Source organism: Chanos chanos, chromosome 6 (genome assembly GCF_902362185.1).
Source record: "Chanos chanos chromosome 6, fChaCha1.1, whole genome shotgun sequence".
NCBI classification, from domain to species: Eukaryota; Metazoa; Chordata; class Actinopteri; order Gonorynchiformes; family Chanidae; genus Chanos; species Chanos chanos.
Window position 1 is genome coordinate 29,893,625 of NC_044500.1, and position 14,149 is coordinate 29,907,773.

The window sequence follows — 14,149 nt, forward strand, 5'->3', positions numbered from 1 at the left end:
GTAGAATTTCCAGTCAAATATTAAAGGTCACATCAAGATTAGTATTTGGTACAGTTGCCAGAATGAATGAACAATCTTCCTTCAAAGTTAGTCAGTATTACCAAGTGGACCATAAATATTATCCTCTGGAAACAAATAAAATCAGCATCTAATGTAAGTCATTCTCTCCTTAATTTTATTACATATATTTTTCCATCATTCACACTTTGTTCAATCACCATGAATGCAGAGCTACAGAGCAAATCAAAATTAATAGCTTAACAGTACAATATACAGCATACATTCCATACAACATTGAACCTATTACATTTGGGTACTTGATTCTTAAGACTTGTACTTATTTTCTACTGAACTGGAGGAATTCTATGCTCTTTTGTGTCTATAATCTGGCAACTTTTAATTATACAGATTTTTTAAAAATTCCTATCATAAAAGACTCTATGCTAGAGCTCACACTTGGCAGGATATACAAACTGAAAGTAATACCTCAAACTATTACAGATAATTATATAAGACTATACAAATTTGTATAAAACATATAACAATTCAAAATTTGAATTGCATTTTTACAGTTATTACCATTATATATTGGATTTGAAGTACTTTTAAATGAGAATTACAAATGTTTTGTTACGTTTCCTTAAGAAATACTTTTGAATATACATTTTCCACAGATTGAGCATCAGTGTTAGATTCTTGTGAAGCGTTAAAGCTAAAGCTCTCGTTAAAGCTAAAAACTGACTGGTGATATCATGCCCAATTTTGTACGTCTTCATTCAATGCCCTTTGCCTTCAGTTCCTCTTTCACCCGCTTCAAGTAGTCCGGGTCCGGGTAGCCAAAACTATACAAAACAAAAACAAAGTAACTTCAGGGGTAGATAACTGAAACAAATGAATGAAAAAGAACCTGCTAATGCAATTTAAACCAAAATCCTAATACTCTGTTCTGAGGTATCACATACCTTTGTGGTCCTCCAGAACAGCTGGTCTTATGATGGATGTCATTCCATGTCACTGCATCATCTGCTCCAGTGGTCCTTGAGGTCCCAACAGTAAAGATAAGTTTCTGATCAAATGCTCTTCTCAGCAACCTGAGCACATGTCTTCCCTCCTCATTGTCTGGTAAATATGCCTGTCTCTGTGTCCCCTGGTAGCACCTTCCAGGATTTGGATGGTTTTTCTTGGATGGCATATAAAATTAAAACTGTCAGAAATTAAGGTACAACCCAACACACTACTTGTTTTTCCAATATCCAAATACTCATTTACTGCTTACATAATTCTCAATACATCAGACAGGACTTTTGTCAAAATACTGTTGGACTCCTGAATATCTAAATTTTTAAATGCCCCTTGATTTCCAGGACCATACTCTGACAAGGGAGCTCAACTTGTATTATCTGAACATTGCTATTACACAGGGGAAACTGCTTCACTTTTAGCCAATCACCTGAAAGACTTCTGCATGTCCCATTTAGCAATGTGTCTCTGTCTTCTATTGACCAAGTACAAGTTGATTAGTCAGGGTATTACTGTCTAGGAGGACTGTGCTCTCAGAAAACATAGTTACTGTGACCAGCAGTACAGTTACTGTAGCTCACAGTTACTGCAAGCACAGGTATTTACAAGTCTTGTAAAGAAAGCCATACTACATAATTCCTTTATTGGGATTATCTAGCATTATCTCTACTGATATAATAACATTTGCATGCATAGCCACCTAAACAATGTTTCAGCATGTTAATAAAGGAAATGCATTGCGCATTTTAATAACTTTTGAAGAAAAACAGTGTCAGTGACTTGAGCTTAATTGGAAGAAGCAGAGCAAGAAACTGAATGATAAAATAACACACAGCTATGGTTTATCTACGCTGTATCTAATTAGGCTCGTTTTTATGAACAATGGGGTTAGGTGAATCTTAAAAAACTAAGAACGTCTCACCTTCTGTGTGCCATATGGTATGAAATAATCAATTACAATTGTACCACAGTGATCAAATCCAGGGAGACTGGAACGTAATGCATAAGTTTCCATGGTACCATCAGGCTGGTTTCCTTCCACTCTCCCAAACACCTTCTTACATACAGGACAGATGGGACCCATGCTTTCCATGGCCTGCTGCAGACACTCACTGCAGAATCCATGGCCGCATTTCAACTTCTCTTTGTTTTTAAAATGATCCATGCAAATAGGACATGTCTCTTCTTCTGCATCGTGATTTTTTCTTGCATCTGATTCTTTTCCTTTTCCCCATTTATTCCTGCTTGTTGGTTCTCCATGCCCTGCTCCTCCTGTTCCTACTGCTCCTCCCTCAGCTCCATTTCCATAATCAGGTTCAGAGTTCTGTCTGTCCCCATGTACCTGGAGTGTGAAGTCTCCATTGTATCCAATCATTTGTTTCTCTTTGTCATGAAACACAGGACGTGGAAGTATTTTCTCTATTTCAGTAACAGCAGGACCTAGGTGCACAGGCAGACCAACCAACCTATAAGATCCATTTTTCTCCTCTATCCCAACAAAGGGGTGACCAGACTTAACAAACTTTCCTATCTGGGCTGTAGTCTCAGAGTCAAGGTTGCTCAAGGTTCTGCAAGTGATTGCTGCCATGGTAGCTTTCTGGTACAGATGCATAAGAGCTCTAAGTGCATGGATTTTAAGATCTTCATAGTTGGCTTGAGCTGTAACCTTCACAGTTTCTGAGGAGGTCCCACTACTCTGGAACATCACACCAAATTTATTTTGGATTTCCTGGATCTCCTTTTGATGAGAAATACTGATCAGATCCCAATGGATTTGGCTCATTGAGAGTCCAGAGGACAGGTGAGGGTCCTTTACATCCATTTTCAAGTGCCCAGCTGTCTTAGAAAAATCTGATTCTGATCTATCCTCTTTTCTGCCCATTCCCAACCTTCTTGCAACCATGGATGCCTGTTGTTGTGGTGCTAAAAGCTTGCAATCTTCAGCTGACATACTCAGGATCATTCTAGCTTTATCTGTCTGGATGTGTTTCATTGTCTCTTTTACAATATCTGATTCCAGGTGTGAGTGCGGAATGGAGATGCAGTCCAAGTTGGTAGCTGTCTTTTGAACCAACGCCTGGAAGTCCATTTGTGCTTTAGATAAGTTATTATCCCTGGCAGGCTGATTTGAAGCACTTTTGATTGACACCAAGACTGCAGCTTCTATTTCCACTTCATTATCACTTTCAATAAGGTGCATTTCTTTGTTGTAGGCCTGTGTCAGATACCAGTACTGGAACAGAGGGACTCTAAGATCATTGTTGTTACTGTTATCTGTCTGCATGGGAATGTTAGTGTGTGTGGCATTACCGAAACTTCTTCCTTCCTGTCCATTGATATTGCTGAGGACCTGGAAAAACACGCTTATCTCCTCAGAGGTTCCTTTTAGCGTCATAATGTTGTCACTTATAGACACATTTTTATACCTCTGTAAGATTGCATGAAGTTCAAAAGGGTTGAGTTCCATCACATTCACCTGTATAGTTAGCGATGGTGGCATAGCAATCTAGGAGACAAGAACAAAAATGTCACTAAAATGAGTCTACAAGTTTAATTTTTGTCCTAAGTAATGGTATGACTTTAACCCCACTGAAGGAACAGATATAGAGTATAGCTGTAGAGACCAGAAAGTTTACACCAATTTGACTAGCTACTGACCTCCATACAGTAATAATTTTCTACAAGAAGGTTTCCAATGAGTCAAATCCTTAAATCTACTTGAAAATTCATCTAAAATCTCCCATTATTATATAAATGAAACACATGCTCCCCTCATCCACAAGATCTTGTTTTTGAGCAGTATCTGTGTTGAGTGCTAACATGATGGCTGAGGACCTTTTTATGTTGCCGGGAACTAGATTAAAAATGGAGACTATAAACCCTAAAGCATTCTTACTGAAAGCTGTTTATCTTACATGATATGTCACAGAGACAAATGACAAACAAATGGTACTATTGCGTTAGCATAATCAGCAAGTAAACGTACCTCTACATCACTTCTCTGTGAAGACTGAGTTGTTGGGGGGACATGAGTTAACTGTTGTACAGATGGGTTTTGGGATGAGTCCACAGACGGTGAGAAATGCACAACAGCACTGTAGTTTGAACGCTCCAACTTTACAGACTTCTGCTCCAAAAGCCTTTTTAAGACTGTACAAAAACAATTAATAAAAGTAATCTCTAGATGTTTCATAAAATATATTTCAGTGAAGGAAAGCTTTAAGTGTGTATGAATACTGTTGTGTGTTAGTTTTGGAAGACATATTTCTACAGCACAGCAAAATTCTACTGTAATGATTGTGTGCTTCTACTTTAATTGAAGTAACATCCAAAAAACATTCATATTTTACCTGATGATGGTGTCACTGTAATATCAGCCAAATTTGGGTCTTTCAAAATTTGTACTTTCACAACTTCACAAGGCTTTGTCTTAAGCTCTGTAGTGATCCATTTCGGAATTGCCAAATTAAGCCAGTTCTCCAATTTATGTCTATCAGGTATTTTTCCATCTGTCCATTCCATTCTGACAGTGACAACAGCTGTATCTGTGGGTGCTGAAGGCTGTGTTACCGTTTCCTCATCAGACCAAGGTACCTAAAGAAAAAAAACAATATTTTCACTGTTTTATAATACAACTCCTCAAATGAACAAATAAAGTCATGTAAATAAGAGCGCAGCTTTCTCCCAAGGGGGTGGGGTCAGGGGGAGCAGTCTTGTGGTGCCTGTGCATCAAAAAGACAATAAGATTTACACTTTATCGTCCTGACCAATGACTATTAAATTGATAAACATAGCATTGTTCTGTTAAGTCTCTTTTTTGATGTCATCAGTTTAAACTCAAAACTGGTGTGTGTATGTGTGTGTGTATATATATATATATATATATATATATATATATATATATATATATATATGTATATCCCTATGGTATAAATGAACCACATTCTTTTCTCATCTTCCCCCTCTTGTCTTTGGTTATAAAATGCCTAGGTTCAGTTATAGAATATCTGTGTCAAATGTTAAAAGTATAGTCAGGGTTTCACAGGTATTGAAATATTTAAATATGGTATCTGAAGTCATTGTAAAGTTCTACCAAATATGAAATTAACTGGTCACTTAGTGTAGTTTATTTCATTACATTCAATATTTTCTTTTGCTATGACATTATTAGACTTCTGTGGAGACAAAAGGATTTGCCTGGAGATCAAACAAAATATCATGTTGTAGCACTTTGAAGAAACATCAATATAAAGAAAACCATTTGAGACTGTAGATTGCAACTGGCTAAAAGATGGTGAGGTAAGGTAATAAGCACCTACAGTATTTAAAATTACTTCTTAACAGTTCTGTACATAAAAAATATATATTGTTTGATCCTCTGTGCTGCAAAAAGATTTCCTACAGATTTCCAGATATCTGCTGTTACACACAAAGCAAGAGACCACTAACACTTTGAGACATTTGCTTTTCTCTTTAATACTAACCCCATGTGTTGGTTCTTGCCCATTAACGTTATCTGTTTGCCCAGGTTGTGACTGAGTCCGATTTGATCCAAGTTGTGACTGAGTGCTCTTGGGTTGTGCAGTGATGACAGTACCTCCGGAGGGCTACAATAGATGATAGAAAAAAAGGTTAGCATTGTCCTTCATATACAGGTAAGCATGTTTGTGTCCCTGTGGAAAAGAAAAAAAAAACATGAATGAATGATATAACATAAACGACAATTACAGAAAAGACAGGAAACTGGAGAAGCTAGATGTCTGATTATGAGAATGTATATGACAGATTATGAGAATGTACTGTAGACATTAAACTTAAATGTTCATATTTTGTTGCTTAACACCTCCTACAAATGTCATGTCCATATACAATATCTGAATACTCTTTTGCTTGGGTTTTTTAGCTGTGGTGTCTTAAATAATTTTGATTTGGCTTCTGTTGCTCATATTTAATCATGGGACTCTGAACGAAAAACCACAATCACAGACTAAAAAATGTAAAACATCTCGCTTTATTGTTCAGTACCCACTTCTGTACTATTACGCTGATCATGAGGATCTCTATCAGCCCCAAGTTGTTGAAGGTTGTCAGTGTAAAGATCCTCTTCTATGTTAGGGTAAGTGCTCAGTTGTCCACTGGAATCTGCCTGTGAAATTCATAAAGAGACAGCTCCTCAAAATGTAAACTTACCATTACCACACTGACTTTACAATTTTATTCTCTGTGATGGGGAACATATCTTACAACAAAAAGATCTCTGTTCATTTGCTATATGAACATGAAACAGGAGTTCAGAAACATTTTGAGACTTTGGTCATTCTTTTTGATACTGACCCCATGTCCCCAGCCTTGCCCCTTAGAGTCCTCCATTTGCCCAAGTCCATGCTGCTGCTGAGACCTGGTGGCTTCCTCAGTGAGGTCAGTATTATGAGATATCTGAGGTAAAAGAAAAAAAGCATAAAATATTGACTCCATTAACACAAAACTTCATATAAACTCTTCTAAGGAAGTGTGTAATGTTTACTCCTAAACAAATAAAGAACTTATTGAAAGCTTCTCTTTCTCATAATGTAAATGAAAGCTGAGAATATCATAGAAATAAAAAAAAAATCAGCAGCATTACAATATCTGCACAGATTTAGTCCACGGGTGCATCAAAATGTATTTAATTTCTCTTTGACTAAAACAGAAAACACTTTTCACTTTTGCATAACTGATGGAGAAATCCTCTGGACAAAAAACAACCAGAATCACAGATAAAAAGGACAAAATTGCAACACCCACATTGTCACTCATCTGCTGGACATGTGAGTTTCCATCAGGCTTGTGTTGACTGGGCTCTCCATTGGAGGCATCTGTCATCTCTTCATCGTTATTCTGTTCTTTATTTTGGTTTAACTGTAGTTTGCAGAAACTGTCTGAGTTAATGTGAACTGCCTGTTACTATACCGATACTTTGTCACACAACATATTCAGTTTCAGTTTATTAAGACCAAGCATCTAGATGACTAGGACATTGGCATTGTGTACCCTGTGAATATGTGAAGTTCTTATACAACTGTAAATAGATCAAACAAAGATTTATTATTAACCACTGTTTTCCTGCTTTTCATGATACTTAATTCATCAAACAATAATAATCTTATGGAACAAGGTTATAATTGTTAATAAGTCTCCATATAGTCTATGATTAACCATTTAGATTTGTTAACAGCTACAGAAATATTATAAGCCTGTACATGAACATAGCTCCACTTAAAACAATTTAGTCTATCATGTTACCCACACACAAAAAACAAATTACAAACAATAGTGATAAAAATCACAAAATGTCAGTACACACATTACTCTCTCTTTGATCACTGGAGATTCCATCAAGTCCAAGTTCCGGAGACGAATCATTAGTAACATCCACCATTTCAACATCAGGATTCTGCTGTCCATTGAGGTCTGACTGTGGAAATAATTTTTAAAGATACAGTTAATGTAAGCTTAATGTTCTCCTTAATGTAAGCTTATTGTTATTATAGGAATAATTTAAAAGAGACATTACATTCACATTCAAGGTACAAGATAGTCCTCCTCTAACTGGTGAATAGACACTCTAACTTACAAATAAATAAATACATATTAGTAGATATTCATGCCTGTTGTTGTTCAAGGTTTTATATTTATTTATTCATCAAAGATTGGATCCTATTGCTACAGAGAAAGTTTTTGATTGTCAGAAAGTTATCATATGTAGCCTATGTTTGATTTGATGTCTGCTGATGAACATCACTGTTTCTGAGTGATGTCACAGTCTTTATGCTGTTTAAGAAATGTAACCTTTCTTTACACCTGTGCACATGAGCACAGTTTATTTGTGGGACTGTGTACCAAGTATGACAATTCAGCCTTTCATTTAATTGCATGTGAGTGTCTGACTATGGAACAGCATCAACAAAATTCAACAGCAACTTTACAAGGGTTGCACAGGTGGTATGAGCACTGTCTAATTGAAACAAAACAAAACAAAACAAAGCGAATATTAAGATTAAAAGACTAATGAGCTACATGTGTATGTTAGGTGAATACTTGGTGTATCAATGTCTCCTTTCACTACATACAAACAAACCTGATCATTAGAGTCTGCAGCTTGTGATTGTGTTTGCTGGGAATGTTCCTCTGCACTGCTGTATTGACCCATACTTGCACTGCCCCGGTGAGAAGATCTCTAAACATGAAAGTCAACCAAGAAGAGCTTCACAAACATGAAAATTATACTAATGGTCCATTATTTCAGAAGCAGGCCTAGGATGACAAAAACAAAGCATACATAGTATGCATGGTGAAATTATCCAACCAGATCTACCTGTTTTGTTTCACATGCAACCTGTTCATATAAAGGAAACTAGGCACTTAAAATAACAATCATGAGGCATACTCACTGGATAGTCCATCTTTTCTTCACTGTCTGATAGGACAGATCTTCGTCTTAGCTCACGATTGTAACAACGTCAATCTGGACTATTTCATAAAAAAAAAAAATTGATAATAGCACTGAGACGCCGTGTGTGATTGGCAAGTCGACCAAAACAGGCCAGTATGAATCAGTTATATAACATGGAGGTTTCGATTTTCTTTCAGTAACTCATAAAAAGTTGTCTTCATTGTGGCCTGCTATTCTCGGAAGAAAGATTAAGTTCCGGATAGCTAGTCTATGGAGTGAATATGTAAATGAGGTGTAAGACATCCCCTTGTGTGTCTTATGACTGTTGAACAAATGCCTTTTGACCTTCCAAAACATAGCATGAAATAACAATACCTTAACATTTCACGGTATATGAGTCCTATATGAAGTAAAAGAGAACTATCCAGTGTTTTGACTGGATAGTAACTGCGAAGTCAGTCCCAGTAACTATCACTTTCGATTACTTGTAACCCTGGCTAGGTTGTTAGCACACTTATTAACAACATTTTGCGATTAGGTGTGTGCTATTGCCCGAAACAGACTGAAGTAGTAGAAAACTTAAATAACATATATGTAACTACGAAGATCTTACACCTGGGTTATTTTATACAGGCTACAGCAAAATACAGCACAGAATGTTAAGTAGACTATGAGAGACATCGCTCATTAAGAGAGGAGAGCGCTTAATAATGTCAACGACGTAAGAAAATCATGGTAATACAAAATTTTAAGCTTTAACTCACCAAGTCACAGAAATACCAAAGCTATAGTCTACGACGTCTTTCGTCCACAAAATCCTGTGTCGTCTGACTTGAACCTTATTTAGTTGACTTGATATGCAAAAGTGAAAAAAAGCGAAATCGAAAGTATATGCTCAGACTGTCCAATCAGAAGTGATGTTATTGCACATGACATTGGAAGTTATGAATATGTATTGCTTCATTACGGAGTAATCTTCGATAACAACGCGGTATATTGAACCAAAATATACACTCAATGCATACTTCGCGATTTTCCTGTCTGTACTGCAATCTATGCTATTTTTCGTCAAAGGTTACGCAAACAGGCTATACCAAATATACAATATCGTATGGCATAACAACACTCTTAGTGCGAGTCCATGTACGTGCGCCACGTAAACTGATCAGTCGAGTTGTCTTTGTAAAACACCTTATTTTTCTTTGTCATGCACCACCTCGTCTCAAGGCCCTTTCAGCATTGTAAATATGAATTGCTTCTCATTTAACTAAGGTGAGTTATATAACATAACTAAATAGCCTACTGTTTTAATTCATTAAGCCATACTGATATTGAAACTTAAATCAAGCTATTCACAATCAACGTTTTTCATCTTAGAAAGCTAGGAAAGATACCGTGGATTTTAAGTATTAAGTATCAGTGAAGACCTTTATAAAAATGAACCAGTAAATACATTAGTAAATAGATACTTTTGCAAGCTTTTTGATATTTACGCCTGCATTGTTTATTTAGTTTGCATCCATCCTCCTGCTGTCACTTAGAAAACAGTAAAAAAAAGATCTCAAAGTTATTGTTGCAAAACATGGAGTAATCAAATATCTACCAGTATATTGGTTCAAAACGTGCATGTTCATCTTATTCAGTGAGAAAATGCCTCTCTTTACTATAATTGCAAACAAATTATAATGCCACTTTCTACAATTATAAGAAATCAAAAAATGCAGGAGTACAGAGTGTTTATGCTGTGGGGCAGCACGTGGCCTAGAGGTTAGAGAACATGGCTTGTGACTGAATCCCCAGGACTGGCAGGAAACATCCACAGCTGAGGTGCCCTACCTTGAGCAAGGCACCTAACCCCCAACTGCTCCCTGGGTGCAGATTTGCTGCCCACTGCTCCTGTGCTTGGTGTGTGTGTGTGTTCACTACCAGTGAGTGTGTAAGGATGGGGTAAATGCAGAGGATAAATTCACTGCTCACTGATCACAGTGTGTGTGTGCGCAATCATGGGATTCTATTCTATTCTTTGGGGAAAGTGTAATGTTCTAATGCTTGTCCAGCTCTGTGCTGGGAGAATCTACCTTAGCCCTTTGGGATCCTGGATGCAGGAAACATCATTTCTGTGGTACCTTAATTACGTGACAATTGTTTCTTCATAAATTCTAAAATATTTTTAGTTGTTATTCTACATAAGCAGTCAGTATGTGTGACACTCTGTCACAAGGTTCACACTCTGCAGCTGGGCATGTCTCTGATTCCCTTTAACTTGAATTGCCTAAGGGAGAGCTGCTTGGACACTAATCCAACTCATACCCATCGTGTAGCCTCTTGTTCAATACCTGTCTACATGCAGCCTCTCACAGGTTTCCCCTCCAACCATTTGCCGAAAAAAAGGTTTAAAGGAATTGCTCTCATTGGACCCCAAACAGCCAGCTGGGTCAGATGGGCTTGCTCCATTCTTTTTTAAAATAGCAGCTCCAATCATTGCAGCACGATGAACAGACATTTTTAATCTTTCTGTTTGTACTGCTGAATTACCAGCTGACTGGAACAGAGCCATTGTTTTTAAGGGTGGTGATCAGGCTGACTTAAACTGCTACAGATCTATATCCATTTCACTTTACATATCTAAGCTTTTGGAGAAACTTGTGAACAAGCAGCTAACTCACTATCTTGAGGAGCATAACATTTTGTCCAGTGAACAGTTGGAGTTTTGTTCAGGTTATGGATGTGTTACTGCCATTTTGAAAGTTCTAAATTACATAAAATCTGCACTAGACGCCAAATAACAACATTGTGCAGCAATCTTTACTGACCTAGCAAAAGCTTTTGACTCAGTGGATCATTCCATCTCATTAAATAGATCAGATAGTATCGGGGTCTCCAGTCACTCTGCTTGGTTTTCTAACTACCTCTCTAATAGGATGCAACGTGTAAATTCAGACCTCCAACTCTCAGCCCCTCCACGTGTCTTTAAGTGTTCCCCAAGGCTCAACACTTGGTCCAACTCTCTTCCCCATATTCATTAATGATATTTCAAATGGTGTTAATAACTCCCACGTTCATTTATATGCTTATATGCTAATGATACAGTCTTGTATGCCACGATAAAATCACTTCAGGACAGTTTTCTTGAAATACAGGAGGCTTTTACCAGCCTCAGTTTATCATTAAACCCTGCCAAGACTAAAGTTATGTGGTTTGGTTGGAAGGGCACTGTGTCCCCTTCCACCTTGGACATTACCAACAGAGATGGAACTGTGCTAGAGCAGGTTACGATTTATAAATACCTAGGAATCTGGCTAGATAGTGCATTGTCCTTCTTGCACCATGTCACCATGTTGTAGTCAAAGGTTAATGCAAACTTGGTTTTCTATGTAGAAATCGTTCCTCTTTTACATCTGCTGCCAAATACATGATTGTTCAAATGACCATACTTCCCTTGTTTGATTATGGGGATACAATTTATAGATTGGCTTGCAAAGGAACACTTCAAAACCAATCTATCACTCTACGATTTGATTTGCTACGAATGCCCCCTTCAAAACATACCACTGTCATATATAGTCCCTGGTCAAATGGCCTTCTCTGCATACTCGTCTTAACATCCACTGGTTTATGCTTATTTATAAAACTTTTCTTGGATACTCGCCCCCCTATTTAAGGCAGTTATTGCAGCCAATATTTGTGGCCAAGTATAAAACGCTGTCTTCCCTCTACATCAGAGTAGAGGCCCCTAAATCCAGCACATCCTTTGGCCTGTTGTCATTCCAGTCTGTTGCTTCTATGATTGGAGTCTGTTACAAAAATCCTGAAACTTGATCAATTTATTTCCATTACTGCTTTTAAGGGCCCACTTATGGACACTGTTAATGATACTTGTAAATGTTTTACTTCTGTTTGATTAGTTGGTCACTCTTTTGTTTTGTTTGTCCTGTGTTTAATTTTTTTTTCTCCCTTCCCCTTCCCCCTACAGGTGTCTTTTGGCACTTGCCAGGCTGTCATTGTAAATAAGAAATTGTTCTTAATGTCTTGCCTGGTAAAATAAAGGTTAAATAAATAAGAATAAAAATAAAAATAAAAAACACTCTGCAGCTGAAACTGATACTTATTTGTGTGTGCAACCTAGCTGAAGTGATGGCTGACAGAATTTCAAACATAAAGATAGATGAACATACAAATTGAACAAATTGTGTCTTCAGTTATTTAGAGGACAGACTGCACCCATGCTTTTCACTGACTGCTACAAACAAATCCATGGGTGCAGCTCAAGTTCTGTTTGTCAACTCAACTCTCATCTCAACTTCTGTATCTTCCATTTTTTTCCATCTGATTCCTCTCATTTTCCCCATTTATTCCTTTTTTCAGTTTCTTTACCAGTCCCAACCTGCTCTAAGCCATGGATGCCTGTGCTAAAAGCCTCAGCTGACATATTCAGGATCACTCTGGCTTTATCTGTCTTGATGTGTTTCATTGTTTCTTTTACAATGTCTGATTCCAGGTGTGAGCGGGGAATGGAGATGCAGTCTAAATGTCTTTTGAGACAGGGCCTGAAAGTCTGCTTGGGCTTCCGATAAGTCATCATCCTTGGTTGACTGACTTGACTTTGCTTTACATCAAAAGACATCAGACTCAATGTTTACTGTAGGCCTGGTTCAGGTACCAGTACTGGAACAGAGGGACTCTAAAATCAGTGTTTTCATTATTCTCTGTCTGAATGGGTATGTTAGTATGTTTGGCACTACCCTAACCTCTTCCTTCCTGTTCACTGAGTTTGCTGAGGTCCTGGTGAAGCATGTTTATCTCCTCAAATGTTAATTTTAGTATGATAATTCCATTCATGATGGAACTGATTACATTACATGAAGTGCCTTTGTGTTGAACCTGCTACCATCCACCTCTGCAGTCAGTGTCATTGGCATAGTGATCTAAGGAGAAAGAAAAGAAGAGACTGAAAATGGATCAAAAACTTTTTCTTGATGATGCTGCTTTTTCCCTAAAGGAGGATGAGAGATAAAGTGTGACTCATAGAAAACAGGTGGATTTATTTTTCTATAAGTGAATTTCTGACAAACCATTTCATTAATCCTAGAACACTGCAAAATCACTGAAAATATCTCACTGATTTATAAATGCTGTCAATACTTACCCCATGCATATGATCTTACAACATTTAAAGTTGCATCATTTTACATCTTGAGGAAATGGGAAAAAAGATCTCAAAGAGGACAAGCGGTTGTTGTGCAGCAGCAAATGGTTAGAAAAAAAGAATGAAGATTAAAGAGCTCACTGTTTACTATTGTATCAATAAATAAAAGGTTTACCACAACAAGAGAAGAGGTGAATGTGTGGTATAGGTTGTAAATGCATCTAGCCTTAGCTCACAGTGATAGTTTGTGTATTTCATGTCTGAAACTTGATGAGTGTTAATACGCTTGGAGGGTACAGTACAATTTACAATTTACAATTTAGTTATTTGGCAGACGCTTTTTACCAAAGCGACTTACAATTGGTGCATCAGTCGGATTTCTAATACCTTCAACAGAGATCATAATAAGACTGAGCGTCAAATTGCCCTTTCGCATTGCGCCCCTGGAATACTTTTACAAACAGAAATACAAGACAAAGGTGTTTTTTTTTTTTTTTTTTTTTCTCTAGGGAAGGGAGGTTAGGCATTGGGGGACAGGTGTGTTCTAAAGA

General features: G+C 37.3%; 1 protein-coding gene across 1 annotated transcript; it reads right to left on the bottom strand.

Annotated features, from left to right (window-relative positions):
• Window positions 1–765: 765 nt before the first annotated feature.
• On the bottom strand, window positions 766–8,460 carry LOC115815546 (E3 ubiquitin-protein ligase DTX3L). The gene is made up of 12 exons (XM_030778507.1): window positions 8,451–8,460; window positions 8,138–8,236; window positions 7,364–7,474; window positions 6,805–6,918; window positions 6,355–6,456; window positions 6,050–6,166; window positions 5,505–5,627; window positions 4,371–4,614; window positions 4,007–4,170; window positions 1,943–3,526; window positions 963–1,180; window positions 766–842 (listed from the first exon to the last, which is right to left on the bottom strand). The coding sequence occupies exons 2-12, from the start codon at window positions 8,207–8,209 to the stop codon at window positions 773–775; spliced, it is 2,919 nt and encodes a 972-aa protein (XP_030634367.1). The 5' UTR covers window positions 8,210–8,236; window positions 8,451–8,460; the 3' UTR covers window positions 766–772.
• Window positions 8,461–14,149: the final 5,689 nt, after the last annotated feature.

Bases quoted from the DNA above. Each gene is read 5' to 3' on its own strand.
- LOC115815546 (XM_030778507.1), bottom strand. From the start codon at position 8,209: ATGGGTCAATACAGCAGTGCAGAGGAACATTCCCAGCAAACACAATCA. The intron at 6,167-6,354 runs GTCAGTATCAAA...TGAATTTCACAG, and splicing joins GGCAAGGCTGGGGACATGGG to GCAGATTCCAGTGGACAACT. The intron at 843-962 runs GTATGTGATACC...TGTTTTGTATAG, and splicing joins TGTTCTGGAGGACCACAAAG to TTTTGGCTACCCGGACCCGG.